The sequence below is a fragment of the Protopterus annectens genome, chromosome 1.part2 (assembly GCF_019279795.1).
Source record: "Protopterus annectens isolate FY-2018-M chromosome 1.part2, PAN1.0, whole genome shotgun sequence".
NCBI lineage: Eukaryota > Metazoa > Chordata > Ceratodontiformes > Protopteridae > Protopterus > Protopterus annectens.
The window spans coordinates 176,528,043-176,547,011 of record NC_056727.1 but is presented as its reverse complement, the minus strand read 5'-3'; the positions used below and the strand labels follow the sequence as shown (position 1 = coordinate 176,547,011).

General features: G+C 45.7%; 1 protein-coding gene across 1 annotated transcript in view; it reads right to left on the bottom strand.

Annotated features, from left to right (window-relative positions):
• LOC122788408 (putative deoxyribonuclease tatdn3) overlaps nucleotides 1-18,969 on the bottom strand; it is a 546,534-nt gene that overhangs the window by 267,568 nt on the left and 259,997 nt on the right. Inside the window, exon 5 of the mRNA XM_044055482.1 lies at nucleotides 12,766-12,828. Within this exon, the coding sequence (XP_043911417.1) occupies nucleotides 12,766-12,828 (63 nt within the window). The remainder of the gene's footprint in view (nucleotides 1-12,765; nucleotides 12,829-18,969) is intronic.

The following is an 18,969-nucleotide window of genomic DNA, read 5'->3' as shown; positions in this document are numbered from 1 at the left end:
TCCCCAACGGGGTACTTAGCTTTAATGAAGACTTCGGTTCCAAATATTTTTCGTAATTCAGGAGCTGGTCGACCGGCACTTGCGAACTGCTTCTGCTTCGGGCACCGCGTGGCAAAAAAGACTGAAGAACATGGCGTCGGCTGTGTCTTATATACTCTGGCCTTCCTGACGTCAGAAGAGTAAGCGACGACAACCGACGCCGGACCAAGACTTTGGAATTCGGCCGACCGAGGGACCGCCTGACGGCTGAAAACCCATCTGTGATTACTGCAGCTGTATGCACGATGAACATCAAGGTTTTCCATGACAGGTATTTGAGGTCGCAAGAAGAAGCTGGTTCGAAAGGTGGCATTGTCAAAGCTTGTAGGACTAATGACAGGTCCCATGGTTGAATAGGTTCTCTAAAAGGGGGTTTTAGATGATTCACACCTTTTAAGAAGGTCTTGCATAATTTGTGTGACATAAGAGAGGAGTCTTGGACATCATCATGGAAATTAGATATTGCAGCCAAATGAACTCTAATGGTACAGGCCAACAGACCGGATCGAAAAAGGTTGGCTAGATACTCCAGTACTATCGACACTGGAGCTGAAAAGGGATTTACCTGCTTTTCTTTCAGCTAAAAGGTAAATCTTTTCCACTTGCTTAGATAAGTAATTCTGGTGGAAGACTTATGAGATGCAATAAGAAGTCACGTACTGGCAAAGAAAGATCATTCTGCCTCGCAATCAAGGGAATTGGAGGAGCCAAGTTGTGAGCTTCAGGCTGTCCAAGGTGGGGTGAATCAGATTCTGCGGATGGGAGATCAACCCCGGGGTTGGATGGAGAATCCACGGTTGATCTAGCAGGTAAGGCCAAAGGAAGGGGAACCAAATCTGACGAGGCCAATATGGTGCTATGAGGATCGCATTGCTCTTCAACCGGCGGGCTTTCTTCAGAAACTGGGGAATGAGGGGGAGAGGTGGAAATGCATAAAGTAGATCCGAGGGCCAATAGTGGACTAGAGCGTCCCTGGGTGACTGTCCGGGAGGGGGAATCAGGGCAAAGAAGTTGCTGCATTTGTAGTTGGTCGGGGACACAGAGGTCGCAGCAAGGAAGGCTCCAGTGGTTGAAGATCTCCGCCGCTATCAAGGGATTCAGGGACCACTCGTGAGGTTGTAGAATGCACCTGCTGAGTCTGCTATCACGTTGGAGCTCCCGGCAATGTGAGTTGCTAGAAGAAAACGGTTGGTAGCCATCACCCACTGCCATATCCTCATGACCTCTCAACAGAGTGGGTAAGAGCTGGTTCCGCCCTGTTTGTTGATGTATCAGACCACCGCCATGTTGTCTGATTGTATCGCAACAGTCCCAGACGTCAGCAGGGGATGAAATGCTTGCAAAGCCAGAAGCACCGCCCTCAGCTCTAGAACATTTATATGCAGATGGGCCTCCAATTCGGACCAAGTACCTTGGACTGTGTGTCCCTGACATAGCCCCCCACTCCATCAGGGAGGCATCCGTGGTCACTGTAGCCTTGGGCTGTTGGGGGGAGAAGAGGCGAGACCATTGTGAGGGGTTGTGGGCCATCCACCAATTTAAATCCTGTCTGCACCTGTGAGTTACCCGAATCTTAGCTGAAAGAGGATACTGAAAAGGATGCCATTGAGTGAGCAGTAGCCATTGTAGAAGCCTCATGTGAAACCTGGCCAGGGGGACAATGGTGATGGAGGCTGCCATGGAACCCAACAGCTGTAGGACAGAGTGAGCTGTGGATTTCTCCCTCAAAAGGATTAGGATCAATTGTTGCTTTATCCTTAGAATTCTGTGCTCTGGAATGGATGCTCTGCAATTCTTTGCAACTGAGTTGACCCCTATGAATTCTGTGGACTAAGATAGGATGAGACTGGATTTTTGCCAGTTTATGGTTATGCCTAGCCTTTCTGCAGCAAGGAGAGAGTATGTCAGGGCTTCTTCCAATAGATGTCTGGTGGGGGCGGAGATGAGCCAGTCGTTTAGGTATGGAAACACCCGGAATCCCTGTAGTCGCAAGTGAGCTGTGACGACTGCCATGCACTTTGTGAACACTCTGGGGGCTGTAGAGAGTCCAAAGGGCAGTACTCTGAACTTGTAGTGACTGGCTCCCGCATGGAAGCGCAGAAATCTTCTTGATGGCCTGTCCACTTTTATGTGGTAGTACGCATCTTGAAGATCTATCGAGCACATCCAATTGTCTTTCTCCAAAAGCGGGAGGATAGACTGTATTGTGACCATCCAGAATTTTTGTACTCTTACAAACTTGTTCAATACACTGAGATCCAAAATTGGTCTCCAGTCCCCGGTTTTCTTTGGCACCAAAAATAATCTTGAGTAGAATCCGGATCCTATCTGGTCTGGAGGGACTATTTGGATGACTCTTTTTCTTAGCAGCTTTGATATCTCTAATGCTGCTTCTTCCCTTTGACTGGGTGGAATGTCGGGTACGTTTGTTGGGGCGGGGCAAGACAAAGATCGAAGGGAATATGATAACCTCTGGTTATTATCTTTTGTACCCAAGAATCGGTGCTGATGGTTAGCCAGGCAGAAGGGTACAAAGGGAAACAACCCCCAACCACCTCCAGAGGAAAGCAGTTGGGCCGCTCTTCAGGAGCGCTGGTAGCATTGGCCAGGAAAAGAGTCTTTGGAACCCTGGTTACGCGGACCCCCTCTGCCCCGAAAAGGGCGTCTTCCATGTGAGTTTCCCCCTCTGCCTCTAGGGAAGAGCTCGGCCTGTGTGTCACGGAAAGACCCTGAGACTTTTTGTACCATATCTTCCCACTCTTCTAGTTTCTGGAGAAAGCCCGTTGAAGGGAAGAATAACGGACACCCACGGCAGAAAGGGTCTTACCGTCCTATTCACATCTGGCCAGTGTGCTTTTAATCTTGGGTCCAAACAATGAAGAGGCTTCGATGGGAGCATTGAGAAAGGAAGCCTTGAAGGGTTCCGTGAAATTACATAAGTGCATCCAGGTGTGTCGTCTCAGAACAATGCCTGAACTCACCGCTCTAGCTGCTCCTTCTGATGCGTGAGAAATCTGGCGCATGGAGGAGTTAGATATCGATTCAATGGTGGCCAGCTAAGAGGCCACTTTGACACGGACCTCATCAGACATGGCACCAGCCAAAGTTTCAGAGAGCTCAGAAATTAAATCTCTCTGAAGCCTAGTAAAGTGTGCCATATAGTTCAGGGACCTGATTGCAAAGATTGCTGATGCAAAAGTGTGCTTCCCTATTCTGTCCAGAGCCCGGGACTCTTTGTTGGGTGGATAGACAGTCTGGCTTTCTTCTTCCACCAGGTCCTTCTTAGTTGCGGCTGCCACCACCAAAGCATCTACAGGAAGACCTTTGGACCAATGAGGGTCAGTAGCAGGAGGGGAAAAAATTTTATCTGGCCTCTGGGGAATGCCCTCAACAGTGTCAGGAGCCTTCTACGTACGCTGCACGACGCGCCGGACCAGTTCGTCGGCAGGTGGAGTAACCCAGGAGGTAGGGGGCCGGGCACAAAAAGCCTGCAGGAACACAGACTCTTCAGAGGTCGGGATTGAGGGCTGCCAGTCACCTCTCTGTTTAAGAATTTCGAGAATATCACCAAAGGATGCCTCAGAGGGTGAGTGAGGGGACCATCATCAAAGTCTATGTCTTCGGTAAGGGACTCCTCTATGGAGTCCATGTGCTTCCTCTTGCACAAGCTTTTTTGATGAATTTCCTCAGAGGGAAAAGCTGGGGAAGATAGCGCAAAAGGGGTTTCCTGTGGGAGTATATCCTGAGGCCCTTGCGCTCGGTGTCTGCCAGGAGCGACTTGTGTACATTGCAGTCCAGAGGAGGGCAGGGGGATTGATAGCACAGGATCACCAGCCGACGCCATAGCCTTCTCCATTAGCTGGAAGGCAGGTCCACCTGAAGAGTGGTGAGTGTCCAGGACACGGGTCACCCCTCCCCTAAGTGGCTCAGCCTGCCAACTCGGGAGTCCCTGGATGGCTGTGAAACACCAAATTACGTACGCCACAGCTGACATCCTGGGTTGTAGCAAAACTCTCCTGCCACGAAGGCAACTGTGGTTCCTTAGTGAAGTCTATAAAGGGAACCATAGAGGGGGAAGACTGTGCTATATCAAGTGGCTTCGAAGGCAATGAAGGAGGAGAATAAGTAGGGGTCTTTGGCAAAGGGTGATCACCTCCCATGGAAGGATAGGTCCTGGGGGGGGGGGGAGCGGGATACCGCTGGCCAAAAGCACTTGATCCACAAGACGCAACACGTCGTGTTCAGAGAGGCTTCTAGTGGATTTCACGGACACAGCTGAGGGGGAGTCAGGTCTATCGAAAGATGGAGCAAGCTTGGTGCCCACCTCGCAGGTCTGCACTGAAAACAACGGGGCAGAAATGGACTGAACTACAGGTGTCCGCACTGAGGAAATCATCGGTGCCGAAGTCATGGTCTGCACCGATGATAAGGTCGGTGCCGAAGTGGCTGTCTGCTTTAAGGCTGGAACCGAAAAAATTGGTGCCGATAACTGAATTGTCGGTGCTGAGAGGATAGTCGGTGCCGGGTAAGTTGTCGGAGCCGATGTTGTAACAGTCTGCATCGACTGGATAGTCGGTGCCAGTGGAGAAGTCTGAACTGAGGAGCCCCTCGATACCGATACGGTAAAGGGCACGCTAGTCAGTGCCGAAGTCGCAGGTGGCGCTGATGGCCTCGGTGCTGAAGGTCTAGGCACCGAAAGCACTGGAGCCGAAGAAGCCAAATCCGAAGTGGAAAGCTTAGCTTTCTTGGGTCTTGGTTGGTGGGAGTCCCCAGCTGGGGACGAAGGAAGAGACTTGGCCTTTACATGTTCATCACTCTTTTTCTTATGGGATCTTGGAGGGGTTGAAGCCTCCGACCCATATATAGCCTCTGAAAAGGGAGCTCTAAGTAGCTCCTTCAATAACAATTTATTTTTCCTCTCGATCAACGTCCTGTTAGAGAAATTCTTACAAATCCCACAGGGCGGGTCAACTGTTAAATGAGGCACACCCAAGCAACAGACACAGAGGGAATGTGCATCTGAAGTAGGTAATTTATGGCCACAATCTGAACATCTCTTAAATCCTGGACTACCTTTTTTATCTGCCATGTTAGGAAAGAAGGAAATCCAGAAAAAATACCAGCAATGGTACAAGAAATACCCGAAGGTAAGGAGGAAAGGGGTTTACCAACAATGGCAAAAAAAAAAAATTACCTCGCGGTAAAGAGAAGGAAGGGGATTGAAGAGACTCAAGAAGGGATAGTCGCTAAAAGTGATAAGGTAAGAGAAAACTATCTAGTAACTTTTCAGTGAGAAAAAGTTGTTTTAGATTAATATGACGAAAAATACTGTACTTAGCTTAAGAGAAGTAGCTTGACACGACTGAATGGCAATGCGGCAAACGAAATCTGAGGTAACAGGGAGAGGGGAATTCTGAGTAAGATTTTTAGTTAGACAGTTTGTAGCTGACGCGAGCTTGGAAGATGGCCGGCTTGGTTCCGAGGTCGTAACCGATACCAACACGTAAGGAATCAACGAGGATTAACAATATCAGATTATATTTTATGCCTTGAAATATAATTACTTGTAGCTGCATTTTTTACTGATACGCAGAAGAATAATGTGCGTCCTAGCATTACTAGGCGTGTGCACACATAAAAATCAGTGATATTTTTTACACACACTCACACACACACACACACACACACACAGACACACAAGGCATATCAGTAGTAGCTTTGTACTTGTTTCAGAAAATAGCAATACATTGTGCAACACTGGTACTGCTACACCAGATCAGTGACTGCTGTTTAGCAGTCGTCAAACAGCAGCAGAGATAAGTCACTTTTTTGCCTCATTGAGGAGTAATGCATACCTGTAACTTTGTCTGATTTCAGAGACCTGTCCTGATTTTGCCTCATAATTTTGCTCTTTTCATAAAAAGTTTGATTTGCTGGTAAATCATTCAGGATTAGAGACAGTCAGTAAATTCAGACATCAGAGTTTTACACTTCTTATTGTCCAAAAATGCATATTCAAAAGGTGTTATTATATTAACTTTTTAAGTGAATTCGAGTAATGCTTAAAACATGTTCCTGATTTTGAGCCTTTATTCTGCAATTATTTTTGCCACTGCACACAACTATTTAGCAACAAACTTGAATTTTATAGTATCTGGTGTTCTGCCAGTATTTATAAAACTCCCTGAAAAAGAAAACCATTCTTAAAGATTGGAAGCTTCAGCTCTTCTTAAAATCCAAGGTGTGCACTGAGATCAGCCACTTCTGGCTGCTTGCTGGTCTGTCTAGTGCTTACTTTTCTCATGTTTATCAGCTTTATCTTGAATGGGTCATATCACAGCCCTGTTAAGGTAAAAGTGCATGATCAGGAAATCAGTATATTTTTTCTCCTCATTTTTCCTCAACCAGCAGCAGCTTTTGTGGGGCACCTACACAGTCAAGTATGTTTAAGGGGAGCCCTGTAGCCACGGGTATTGCAAGTACCTAAAGCAGGCTGTGTTGTTAATTTTAGTGGAAACAGTGTCCACCAGTAGGATTTATCTAAGCTAGGGGCACAATGTCAGTGGTAAAATATTTAATGGAATTGTGAAGCCTGTTATTTGATAAAACACTGTTACTGTAGCCAGAATATCTTTGAATTTTAATTTTGAAAAAGATATAAATAAGAGTTATTACCCACCTGGTTTAGTAAGTATTTAGGATTGCTGTACTAACGTTTGTTGGTTTGACAGACGTGATACAAAATATCAATTTAAGATAAACTGCTGTGGTTGGGGGCCCCCAGCGACTGCAGGGTTCGCTGATGTCTAAAACCGGCTATGCACAAAGTACAGTTGTGTACACCTACCATAAATGTAGATGTTCGAGTGTCTTTACTGTTGCAGTCATGACTGTAGGGTTCTCCCCTGCCGGCAGGCAGCCCTCGGTCGGCCAGAATCCCAAAGTCTGGGTCCGGCGTCGACTGTTCAACCATGCTCCCTGACATCAGAGCGCCAGGAGTACAAAGCTGACAGCCGACGCCATCTTCTCCAGTTTTTCTTGCCCCAGATGTCAGGAGTCCCAAAATGAACAAGGTCCCATAACCTTTGCAAATACACCTCAGAAGAATGGTGAAAAAAGGAACCACACAAAAGTAAAAATAAGAGGGGACAGGAGGGAGGGAAACCCAGACTGCAACAGTGAAGACACTCAAACATCTACATTTATGGTAGGTGTACACAACTGTACTATGTTCATCGTGTTTCACTGTTGCAGTCATGACTGTAGGGTAGAATCCCAAAGCTGAGAGAAAGGGAGATGGTCAAAAAGAAGAAGGGGCGGCTAAAAGGCCCTGCAAGACTGCAGAGGCAAAGCCTGCCCTAGACTTAGAGTAGAGAGGTAGATTATAGTGCTTAGAAAAAGTATGCACTGAACTCCAAGTTGCAGCTTCCAAAATGTTTTTGGTAGGAACTCCCCTGAGGAAGGCCGCAGAAGTGGCAGCAGCTCTGGTGGAATGAGTCCGTATACTCCCTGGGATTTGCTTTCCATGGTGTGAATAACAAAATCTGATTCCATGAGTAATCCATTTAGAAATGGTCTGTTTTGAAATGGCTTTACCTTGGGAGCTTGAAGCATAAGAAACAAACAATTGTTCTGATTTTCTGATGTCCTTGGTTCTGTCCAGGTAAAAACGTAGTTGTCTGTGTACATCCAAGGAATGTAAGATCCTTTCCCCTTTATTTTGAGGAGTGGGGAAAAAGGTTGGCAAGTGGATAGTTTGATTTAAAGCCACTTTGGAGACCACCTTAGGCGTGAAGGTAGGATTAGTCCACAAAGATACCCTGTCTTGATGAAAAATAATATAAGGTTCCACAGCCATAAGAGCTTGTAACTCTGAAACTCTCCTGGCAGAGGTTAGGGCTAACAAGATAGCTGTCTTCCAGGATAAAAACTTGATGTCAGAAGAGGCAGCAGGCTCAAAAGGAGGCAAGGTTAGTTTTTCCAAAACATAGTTGAGATCCCAAGCAGGAATGGGAGGAGATCTAGGAGGTCTTAAGTTCTTAGCTCCTCTGAGAAACTGTCTCATGAGCTGGTGGGAAAAGATGGGAGGGTCTGTATTATAATGAGCAGAAATAGCAGAGGCATGTATCTTAATGGAAGAGAAAGAGAGACCCTTATGTAAGAGATCTGTCAAGTAAAGTAAAATTAAAGTAATGTTAGGAAGAAGAGGATCAGAATCCTCAGCCTGCATCCAGGAACAAAATCTTCTCCATTTAGCTGCATAAGATTTTCTAGTGCTAGGACGTCTGGCTTCTAAAATGACATCCATAACCTGCTTGGGTAGGGAAGAAGAAATCAAAGGCCCTGGATTAACCAGGCAGCCAGGCTGAGAGTTCTGGCATGAGAGTGTAGAACCCGACCCTGATGTTGGGACAGAAGGTTCGGAGACTGAGGTAAAACCAAGGGGGCTCCAGGCATAGGTTTTTTAGAGTTGGATACCAAAACTGCCGAGGCCAATTTGGAGCCAGCAAGATTATCATCTTGGGCTTGTCCTGTTTTATCTTCAATAAGACCCGAGGAAGAGGCGGAAAGGCATATCCCGAGAGGTTCCTCCAACTGAGTGACAGGGCATCCACTTTCCAAGCTTCTCTGTGGAAAGTCCTGGTGCAAAAATTCTGTAGTTGATGATTGAGATGGGATGCAAAGAGGTCTATGCGAGGACATCCCCAGACTGCTGTTATCATCCTGAATATTTTGGTGTCCAGCATCCATTCGTGTGGATCCGAAAGGTTTCTGCTCAGACTGTCTGCCAGGAAGTTTTGATTCTCTGGTAGAAACTGAGCTTGAAGATCCAGATTGCAAGCTAGAGCTGTGTTCCATAGATCCATGGCTAGTCTGCAAAGGGGGTAGGAATGAGATCACCCTTGCTTGTTTATGTACCACATAACTGTGGTGTTGTCTGTCCGTAGTAGTAGTTGTCCTGGTTGTAAAAGATTCCTGAAGGCCAATAGAGCTTTCTGAATGGCTAACATTTCCTTTAAATTGATATGCAGGTGCTTCTGATCTTTTGTCCAAAGGCCCTGCAGACAGTTGCCCTGAAAATGGACTCCCCAAGCATAATCCGAGGCGTCCGTGGTTAGAATCTGAGCGGCAGGAGGCAGACGGAAGGGTTTCCCTTTGTTTAGAACACATGCCCTGGACCACCAAAGAAATTCCTTTTGAAGGCAAGGAAGGACGGAGATCAGAATGTCTAAACTGTGGCAATGCTGAGACCATACTCTTTTTAGGTACCACTGTATTTTCCTCATGTGTAGTCTTGCATATGGTACGAGAAGGATGCAGGAGGCCATGTAACCCAAAGCCTGCAAGAATTTCCTTGCAGATAGTTGAGTTAAAGTTGCCAAGGTTTTCAAAGTTGAAGACAGCTGTAATTGTTTTTCAGATGTCAGAAATGCCATCTGGGTTGTGGTGTTTAGAAGAGCATCCAGAAAAGTTATCTGTTGTGATGGTGTCAAATTTGACTTTTTTATGTTTACAGAGAATCCCAGGAACTTGAGGAGGTTCTGTACAAATTCTAGATGCTGGAGTAAGACATCCTTGCTGTCTGCCTGAATTAGACAATCATCCAGATAAGGGTAAATTTGAATTCCCTTGAGTCTGCAGTAAGCTACTACTGGAGCCAGGCATTTGGTGAAGACCCTGAGCGCAGTAGACAATCCAAAGGGCAGCGCAGAGAATTGAAAGTGCCTCGATCCGGCCTTGAACCTGAGGTATTTTCTGCAATCCTGCCTGATGGGAATGTGTAAATATGCCTCCTTTAAATCCAAAGTTACCATCCATGCATCTTTGGACAGCATTGGAAGTAGCTGCTGTAGAGTAAGCATCTTGAATTTTGGAATCTCTAGAAAGGTGTTCAAGACCAACAGATCCAGAATGGGTCTCCATGAGTTTTGCTTCCTTGGGACTAGAAAGAGCCTTGAGTAAAAACCTTTTCCCATCTCTGAAAGTGGAACCAATTCTATGGCATTCATAGCCAAAAGAGCTTCCACCTGGTTTAAGGCCTCCGTCCATTGATGTTTTGGAAGGTCTGGCCATCCGCTTGGCCTTGGCAAGGTATGAAAATGGAATTTGTAACCTCTTAAAACCACATCCAAAACCCACTTGTCTTGGGTTATTTGAGTCCAATTTTGATAAAAAAGAGAGAGTTTTCCTCCGAGAGGGGCTTCCAGGCAAGAAGTTCCTGTAGTCCAACAGAGGGAGTCATTGAGTTTGTTTCCTTTGAGTTTGTGACCTGTCCTCTCCTCCCCTAGGGGTGGAAGCAGTCCACTGTCTTGGTCTATAAGAAGCTTGAGTTTGAGGCCTTCCTCTGGAGCATCTATATCTACCCCTCTGAGGCCTGTCTGAAGTGGGAAAGGACCAATTTTTTGAAGGCCAATTCCTGCTAAATCGAGGTGACTGTACTTGTAAGAAATCTTTAACTGTTTGCATGGATTTCACCTTATCCTCCATCTTTTTAATCACCTCTTCAGCTTTTGATCCAAACAAAACATTATGCTGAACAGGAGCATCCAACAATTTAGCCTTTACTTGTTCAGGCAAATTTTGTTCCCTTAGCCATGCATGCCTTCTAATGACTGTGCCAGAGGCCGCAGCCCTACAAGAAGCCTCCAAGGCATCAAATCCACAGTGTAAACCATGCTTCCCATCTTGTTCAGTGGCATGCAATAAGTCATGTAATTCCTTATCATCTGCACAGGCAGAAATGGAAGAAAGATTCTGTTTTAAAACAGACAAAAGAAATTGCTGGTATTTCAGCATATGAAACTGACAGTTTAAAGCCCTAATGGACAAAGTAGCAGAAGTGTATACCTTTTTGCCCCATCTTTCTAAGGATCGAGAATCCTTTTCAGTAGGAATGGGATTTTTGGCAGAAGCGGCCTTAACTCCCTTAGGACCCTGAGAAATGGTTTCAGGGTCAGCAGAAGGGTTCTTGTATAAAAACTGGTGGGAATCAGGAACCCTGTAATATCTATCAGGCTTAACAGGAGCAGGAGGAAAAGAGTCTGGGGTTAAGTTAGCCTCCGAAAAGGCATCATCCACAATATCCAAAACAGGAGGAATAGCCAGGGGTCTATGTTGGGGAAGAAGAATAAAATCCCTCAGTCTTTTCTTAGATTCCGAATACTCCTGTCCTTCCCAGTGGAAATGTTCCCTCATTTCATGCAAAGTTTCCCCAAAAGAGAAATCCTCAGCGGGAGAAGCTGAAGGAATGGATTCCTCAGCATCAGAATCCTCATAAGGAGGGAAAGAATATTCCTGGTCAGAAGAAGAAACTGAGGAAACAGAAGCCTGATCAGAGAAATCATAATAAACATCCTGCCTTGGCCTTTTATCTGGAGGGGGATGTGAACCCCTAATCATAGTAAGTAAAGCCTCCGCCATCTTGAGTAACTGTTTCTGTGACTTGGGAGCCGGTTCAGAGGAGGCCTGTGTTGCAGTCTTTGATTTAGAAGGAGTCTTTGCCTTTATTAGAAGCTGAGTAGGCCTGAAAACCCCTTCGGAAGCTGGTACCTGCACAGCGGCTCCGGACCCATCCGAAGGAGCATTGTCCGAAGGTCCTGCAATAGAAATATTTAAAGGCCTGGTTGGCTCCTCATGAGAGTCCGTTTCAGCCATCGGTTCTGAAATGGCCGACGACAGGGGCTGCAACCTGAAGCTGGCTCCGCTTGTGCGCTATCATCAGATTTGGACCTCGGAGGCCTGTCTTTATCCTTGCGACGTTTGTGAACTCCGGTAGCCGGAACCGTATCCGACGACATTTTGTAGTTAAAGCGCCTACCGAAGTAATGAAAAACAAAATCGTACCTTCGCTTAATTGTACGTTGATTGAATCTAGCACAAAACAGACAACTAGCTATGTCGTGGTCAGGGCCTAAGCAAGGAATACAGTAAGAATGAAAATCCTTAAGAGGTATTTGCTTCCCACATGAAATACAATTATTAACTTTTTCTGACATCGGAGTGGAGCAAGAAAAAAGTTTCCCCAACGGGGTACTTAGCTTTGAGTGGAGAAGAAAATCTTCGGACTGAAGCTTATCAGGAAAAATCGTCAGGAGTCAGCCGACCGGCACTTGCGAACTGCTATCACCACACGGCAAGAAAGACTGGAAAAGATGGCGTCGGCTGTCAGCTTTATACTCCTGGCGCTCTGACGTCAGGGAGCATGGTTGAACAGCCGACGCCGGACCCAGACTTTGGGATTCTGGCCGACCGAGAGCTGCCTGCCGGCAGGGGAGAACCCTACAGTCATGACTGCAACAGTGAAACATGATGAACATCAATGAAAACAATGATGAAATCTTATGGGGTGGGGGAGGTAAAGACTGCTGCTTGTGTGCCCAGCCTGTTATACATGTCCTGAGTCAGTGCTTGGGTGCAACCACAACTCTTAATGCTCAAAGGTAAAAAGCAAATAAAGCCATAAGGTCAGTTACAGATACCTGCAATGCTGATCTACTAGGAATCTACACAACATAATCAGCTATTACAGAATCTTCTATACTGGAAATGGGTTTTCCTACTCTAGTCATGTAAAAGCACTACTGTACAGGCAGACTGTGTGACCTGTCTGCTTTCATAGGTCACACCTCCTTCTCCTGTACAGGCTCAAATATGTTACAGATGGGACAGTAAGTATTAGCTACACCAATGTACAAACCTTATGTCAACAAGTTCTAATTACCTTACCTCACCAATGGCAGCCAGCTCATCTTTGTACTTGCTGAATAAAGGAAGGACAGGCTCCAAATCCTAGGAAATAAAATACAAAAAAAACAACTGTCAAAAAAAGTGTCAAATTAGGGAAACAGCAATATACAACAGGAGCTATAGAGACATAGAACGTCACTTTGAACACAATCATTTGAAAGTTTTATTCAGTGGCTGTCAGCTCTGGTACATGAAAATCTCCCTGCAAGCGGGTTCCAAAAACAATTTTTTTTTCTACCCTGTCCAAGCAACAGTGCTGGTGGCTGTCCACAGCCTAGTCCACAACTGTTTTAACTTCAGCAAAGTACTGAATTGCCTTCCTAAGGATTGAAAAACAAAAGTTTTGTACTCACCATAACGATGCATCTGTGTTGTCTGTTTTCATCCTTCCTCAACCTTTGAGTTTCAAATCCGACTTTGGACAGTTCTCAGACTTTGGATCTGTTTCTCACACTCCTCCCCTTACCCATACTCCTCTCGCAAGCCCCCAGATTATCTCAGATCGCGTTTGCCCCATAGAAGTATTAACTTATAGAAAGGAAACAATCCCATAAACGTCTAGAAACATGACAGGTAAATATAAGGAGCTAGGAGAGGGACAAACCAAAGGGAAATGCCTTCAGGTCTTGCCAGGAGACCATAAAAATTAATTCTTCCAATGGAAGGTGGAAAGAGGGAGGGTAGGTTGAGGAAGGACAAAAACAAACAACACAGATGATTGTTATGGTAGCAGATAACTTTTTTATTTGATGTTGCCTTTTTCATCTGTTCCTCAATCTTTGGGACAGAGTTCCCAGCTAGTATCAACCCAAGGTGTTCTCATGGAAGGATATTCCAGAGTATGGCACAACCAAATGCTGCCCTTTTCCCAGAAAGTAAGTATTGGACCAGGTATCGGCAGCAAAAATATCACTTATAGAAGTTCTGAATATGAAGGCAGAAGTGGACACTGACCATGTGGAATGAGTTCATGGTTGTCTTGGTAAGGACAAACCCTTGTGTTCATAAACATAAAAAATATAATCAGTGAGCCATCATGCTAATGTAACTTTAGACACAGACTGTCCCAACTTAGCTTTTAAGAATGAAAGAAACTTGTCTGATTCCTTGAAATGTTTTGCTCTGTGGAGATAAAAACCTCAGCTGTGTACATCCAACAAATGAAACATATATTTCCTTTTATTGCAGAATTTTGGCAAGAACACTGGTAAATTAATGGACTGGTTAAGGGCAAATTCAGAAACTACGTTTGGAAGAAAGGATGGGTTGGTGCAAAGGGAAACCCGTTCTTTATGAAAAATTATATAAGGTGGCTGGCAAGATAAAACCTAATGTTCCAAAACTCTTCTAGCAGATGCAATGGCAACTAGGGAAATGGCTTTCCTGGATAAAAAAAATTAGATCATCCTTTGCTGTGGGTTCAATAACAGTCTGAGTTAAGGCCAGGAGAAGAAGTGTCAAATCCCAATAAGGAGTAGGGTCTTTGATAGATGGCCTGAGAAAAAAAAGTACCTTTAAGCAAGACCCTGCATAACCTAAGGGAGGCCAATGACAAATGATCTTTGCCACCATGAAAACTGGAGAGTGCAGCTAGCTGCACTTTGAAGAGTAACTTGCTTCACTATGAAAACCAGAAGCCAGAAATTCTAAAACCTCTGAAATGGGTACCAATAAGGGGTTAAGATTTTTCTTGTTAGCCCAGTGAGAAAATTATTTCCACTTGCTTTTGCTTCCTAATAGTGACTTTTTGAGAAAAAGTGAAGATGTGTAAAACCTGGGAAGAAAGCCTGGACAGTCTAGCCATCATTGGAAGTGCCAAAACCATGTGGTCAACCTGAGGCTTGTATATCTGGGTGAGAAAGCCCAGAGGAGTGAGACAGATCTCCGGGAAGGGATCCACAACCCAAGGAGGGAATATCGGATGAGGCCAGAGGAATAGGCATCACACTTGTCGAGGCCAGAAAGGGGCAATAAGGATCACCTTGCTCTTCCACGGATACGTTTTCTGTAAAAACTTTGATTGGGAAGGTGTGGGAGGATAGCATAAAGAAGCCCGGGGGGCCAATCATGGATCAGAGCATCCCTTGGTGACTCACTCTCTGTAGGGATTAGGGGAAAAAAAAAACTGCTGCACTTGGAATTGTGGACAGAGGCAAACAAGGTCACAGCATGTTTGTCCCCACCGATGAAAAACCTGTTCCACCACTAAAGGCTTGACAGACCACTTGTGAGGCATTTGAATAGATCTGCTCAGTATGTCTGCTAAAATGCTGGATTTCCCCAGAATGTGCATTGCTAAAAGAAAGAGGATGGAAGAGATCGCTCACTGCCTCACTCTCATTGCTTCCTGACAAAAGGGGTAAGAGCGGGTTCCTCCCTGTTTGTTGGTGTACCAGACCACTGACATGTTTTCCACCTGTACAGCAATCATCCCTTGAGGAAGAATATCTTGAAATGCCTGCAGTGCTAGGAGGACTGCCTTCATCTCTAGGACACTGATGTAAAGATTGGCCTCTAAGGGGGACCACATGCCTTGGACTGTCTGTCCTACGTAATGACCCCCACTACAAATGGGAAGCTTCCGTGGTGACCACGGCTTTCGGCAATGGAAGAACAAAGCAGCGACCCTGCAAAACATCTGATGCGTGGATCCACCAGGATATGTGTTGTCGGCAGGTCTTTGTGACTCAAATGGGAGACGTCATGGGATGTCAGTTCATAGACCATTGGACTGCTAGTGTCCACTGTAGTACTCTTGTGTAATATCTCACTAATGCTAGAAGGGTTACAGAGGCCGCTACTGATTCCAGAAGCTGAAGGATCTGCTTGGCTGGTGATCACTGAAAAGACAGTAAATTTGTCTCTTGAAGCTGTAATTTGGGCAAACTGGACTGAGGAAGCTGAGCTACTTGATAAACTGCATCCAGATGAGCCTGTACATACTCCAGGGTTTGGGTGGGAAGGAGGTAATATTTGTCACAGTTGAGTGTGATGACCAGGTGAAGACATAAATGAAGTAGATAGTCCCTGGTTTATGTCAGCAGATGCCTGGTGGGAGCTGTGAGGAGCCTGTATTCAAGTATGGAAACACTCAGAATACCAGCAATCTCAGGTGAGCTGCAACCACTGCCATGCATTTGGTGAACATCCAGGGAGCTGTGGTGTGATCGAAGGGCAGGGAACTGAACTGAAAATGGTTGGTTCCCAGCCAGAAGCGAAGGTATCTCCTGGATTGTCTGACATATCTTTGTGATAGTAATGCACCTTGGAGATCTAAGAGCACGTTAAATTATCCTTCCTCAAAAGAGGAGGAATGAACTGATCCATGACCATTCGGAACTTGGTGTGCTTGAAAAACTGGTTTAAGTGGCTTAAGTCCAATATGGGCCTGAGATTCCCCCATGTTCTTTGGCACCAAAAAGAATCCTGAATAAGTTCCTACTTTTCATTGTTCTGATGTGACCTCTTGGAGCACTCTTTTTCTTAGAAGCTTTTCTATCTTTGAGGTTGCTTCCTTCCTCTGATGGGTTGGTATATCTGGAATTTTTCATGGGTGAATGGGTGGGGGAAGGGAAAAAGGAATGTAATAACCTCTGGTAATTATTCTTTGCACCCATTTATCTTTGGTGATGGACATCCAGGTTTACAGATGCAGAGATAAGCACCCCCGACTTTCTCTAGAGTGCAGTAGTCGGGCAACCATTCAGGGGAGCATGAAAGGCTTCTTGGTAAAGGGGTCTCTGAAGCCTTGCTTTTGCACCTCCCACAGCATAGGTGACATCTGCTATTAGAGTTCCCCCCTCTGCTGAGGAGGAATCTATCTCCACAGGAGTCCTGAGAGAACCCTTGAAATTTCATGAACCACATCTTTCTATCCTCTTTCTGGTGTCTTGAGAAAGTCCTGTGAGGGGGGTTGAAAAATATATCCATATGACAGATAGGGTTTTCCCATCCTGTTCACTCCTGCAAAGCATCTGTTCAATTTGGGTCCAAATAGAAGAGTTCCATCAAATGGTGCATTGAAGAAAAGCATCCTGTAGGGCTCCGCAGAGACGCATCCAGGCATGCCTCCTAATGACAATGCCTGAACCTGCCACTCTCAAAACACATTCTGTACTATATAAAATCAGAAGCACAGACAAGTCTAACAAGGAATGAAAGGTATCGAGTTGCAAAGAGACTGCCTTTTTTTTCCTCCGCCAAGGACTCAGAGGGATTTGGTAAGCTCTTTCATCAAATCCCTCCAAAACATTATTAAATGTGGCAGACAATTCAGCTGCTGCAAAGCAAAGGTCACTGAAGCAAAATGTTGCTTTCCACATTTGTCCAGTGCCATACAGTCTCTGTTTGGGGGATGGACAAAAGAACTTTCACCAGCAAGTTAATTTCTGGTGGCCATGGCAACCACCACAGCATCAACTGGGTGATCCCTCCTTTAATGGGCACTATCTTTGGGTGCAACTAACTACTTGTCTGGATTTCTAGGAATGGGTTCTGTCATATCCAGATCCTTCCAGGCCCGATGGGAAATGAGGTCTACCATTTTATCCACTGGAAGCACCACCCGGGACATAGCTGAGCTGGTTCTGAAAGCCTTAAGAAACACTGACTCCACCTGGCAAGGGGCTTCAGAAGACAAAAGTACAGTTGTGTACACTTACCATAAATATAGATGTTCGAGTGTATTCATTGTTGCAGTCATCACATTTGGGTTATCCCTGCCAGGGTAACCCTTGGCCGGCCAGAATACCAGAGGCTTAGTATTTCTGCGTCGGTTGCTGTCGCTTGAAGACTGACATCAGGTCGTCAGTAGTATAAAGTAAGGCAGCCAATGCCATTACATCAGTTTTTCTTGCCCTAACCTGTCAGGAGCCCCCAAAAACCCCACCAGTGGAAAATAAATACCAAAAATTCCCTTGTAAGTTAAGGAGAACCAACAAGTTAGAAAGGTAATAAAATGAGAAAGAGAAGAAAGGCGGATGGAGGGAAACTAGGACTGCAACAGTGAATACACTCTAACATCTACATTTATGGTAACTGTACACAACTGTACCATGTTCTTCGTGTTTCACTGTTGCAGTCATCACATTTGGGTTTATTCCCAAAGCTTAGGAAAAGGGTGGAGGCAGTCAGTGCAACTATGTGCTGGCTAGGATGCCCTGTAAGACTGGAGAGGCCAACCCTGCCCTGGATTTGGAGAACAGAAGCAGGTGGTAATGCCTGGTAAAAGTGTGAACAGATGTCCAGGTGGCAGCCTCCAAAATGTCCCTGGTGGGGACTCCTCTGAGGAAGGCTGCAGAGGTGGAGGCTGCTCTGGTGGAGTGTGTTCCTGACCCCCTTGGGGGGGAGGCTTTCCATGCTGTTTGTAGCAGAAATGGATGCAGTTTGCTATCCATTTTGAAATGGTTTGTTTGGAGATGGCTTTGCCTTCTGACCCTGTAGCAAAGCTGACCAGCAACTGATCAGACTTTCTGAATAATTTAGTCCTGTCAAGATAGAATCTGAGCTGTCTGTGTACATCCAGAGAGTTTAGAATCCTTTCCCCCTTGTTCTGAGGATTGGGGAAAAAAGGTGGGCAAATGAATGGATTGGTTGAAAGCCACACTGGAAACCACTTTGGGCATGATGGATGGGTTAGTTCTGAGGGATACCCTGTCTGCATGGAAAATGATGAAGGCTTCCACAGCCATGAGTGCTTGCAGCTCAGAGACTCTTCTGGCTGAAGTGATGGCCAGAAGAAATGCTGTTTTCCAAGAGAGAAGGCATGATTTTTTATAGAGGAGAAAGAGAGACCATTGTGTAGTAGGTCAGCTAAGTAATCCAGGATGAGAGGAAGGGAGGGCTGTGCCGTATTGGCTCCCTTAGCCTGGATCCAGGTGCAGAACATTTTCCATTTGTCTGCATAAGACTTTCTGGTGTTAGGACATCTGGCCTCACGGATAACATCCAGAACATGTTTACTGAGGTTGGCAGATTGGTTCGGGGTTAGGGAATAAGCCAAGCTGCCAAACTGAGAGTCTGCAATTGGGGATGGACGAATTCCCCTTCCCTCTGGGTCAGGAGGTTTGGAATCTGAGGAAGATGCCATGGGGGAGAGGGTGCACAGCAAGGGGTACTAGTGCTGTTGGGACCAGTCTGGAGCTATCGGAATGGTCCTTGGTTTTTCCTCTCTTATTTTGAGCA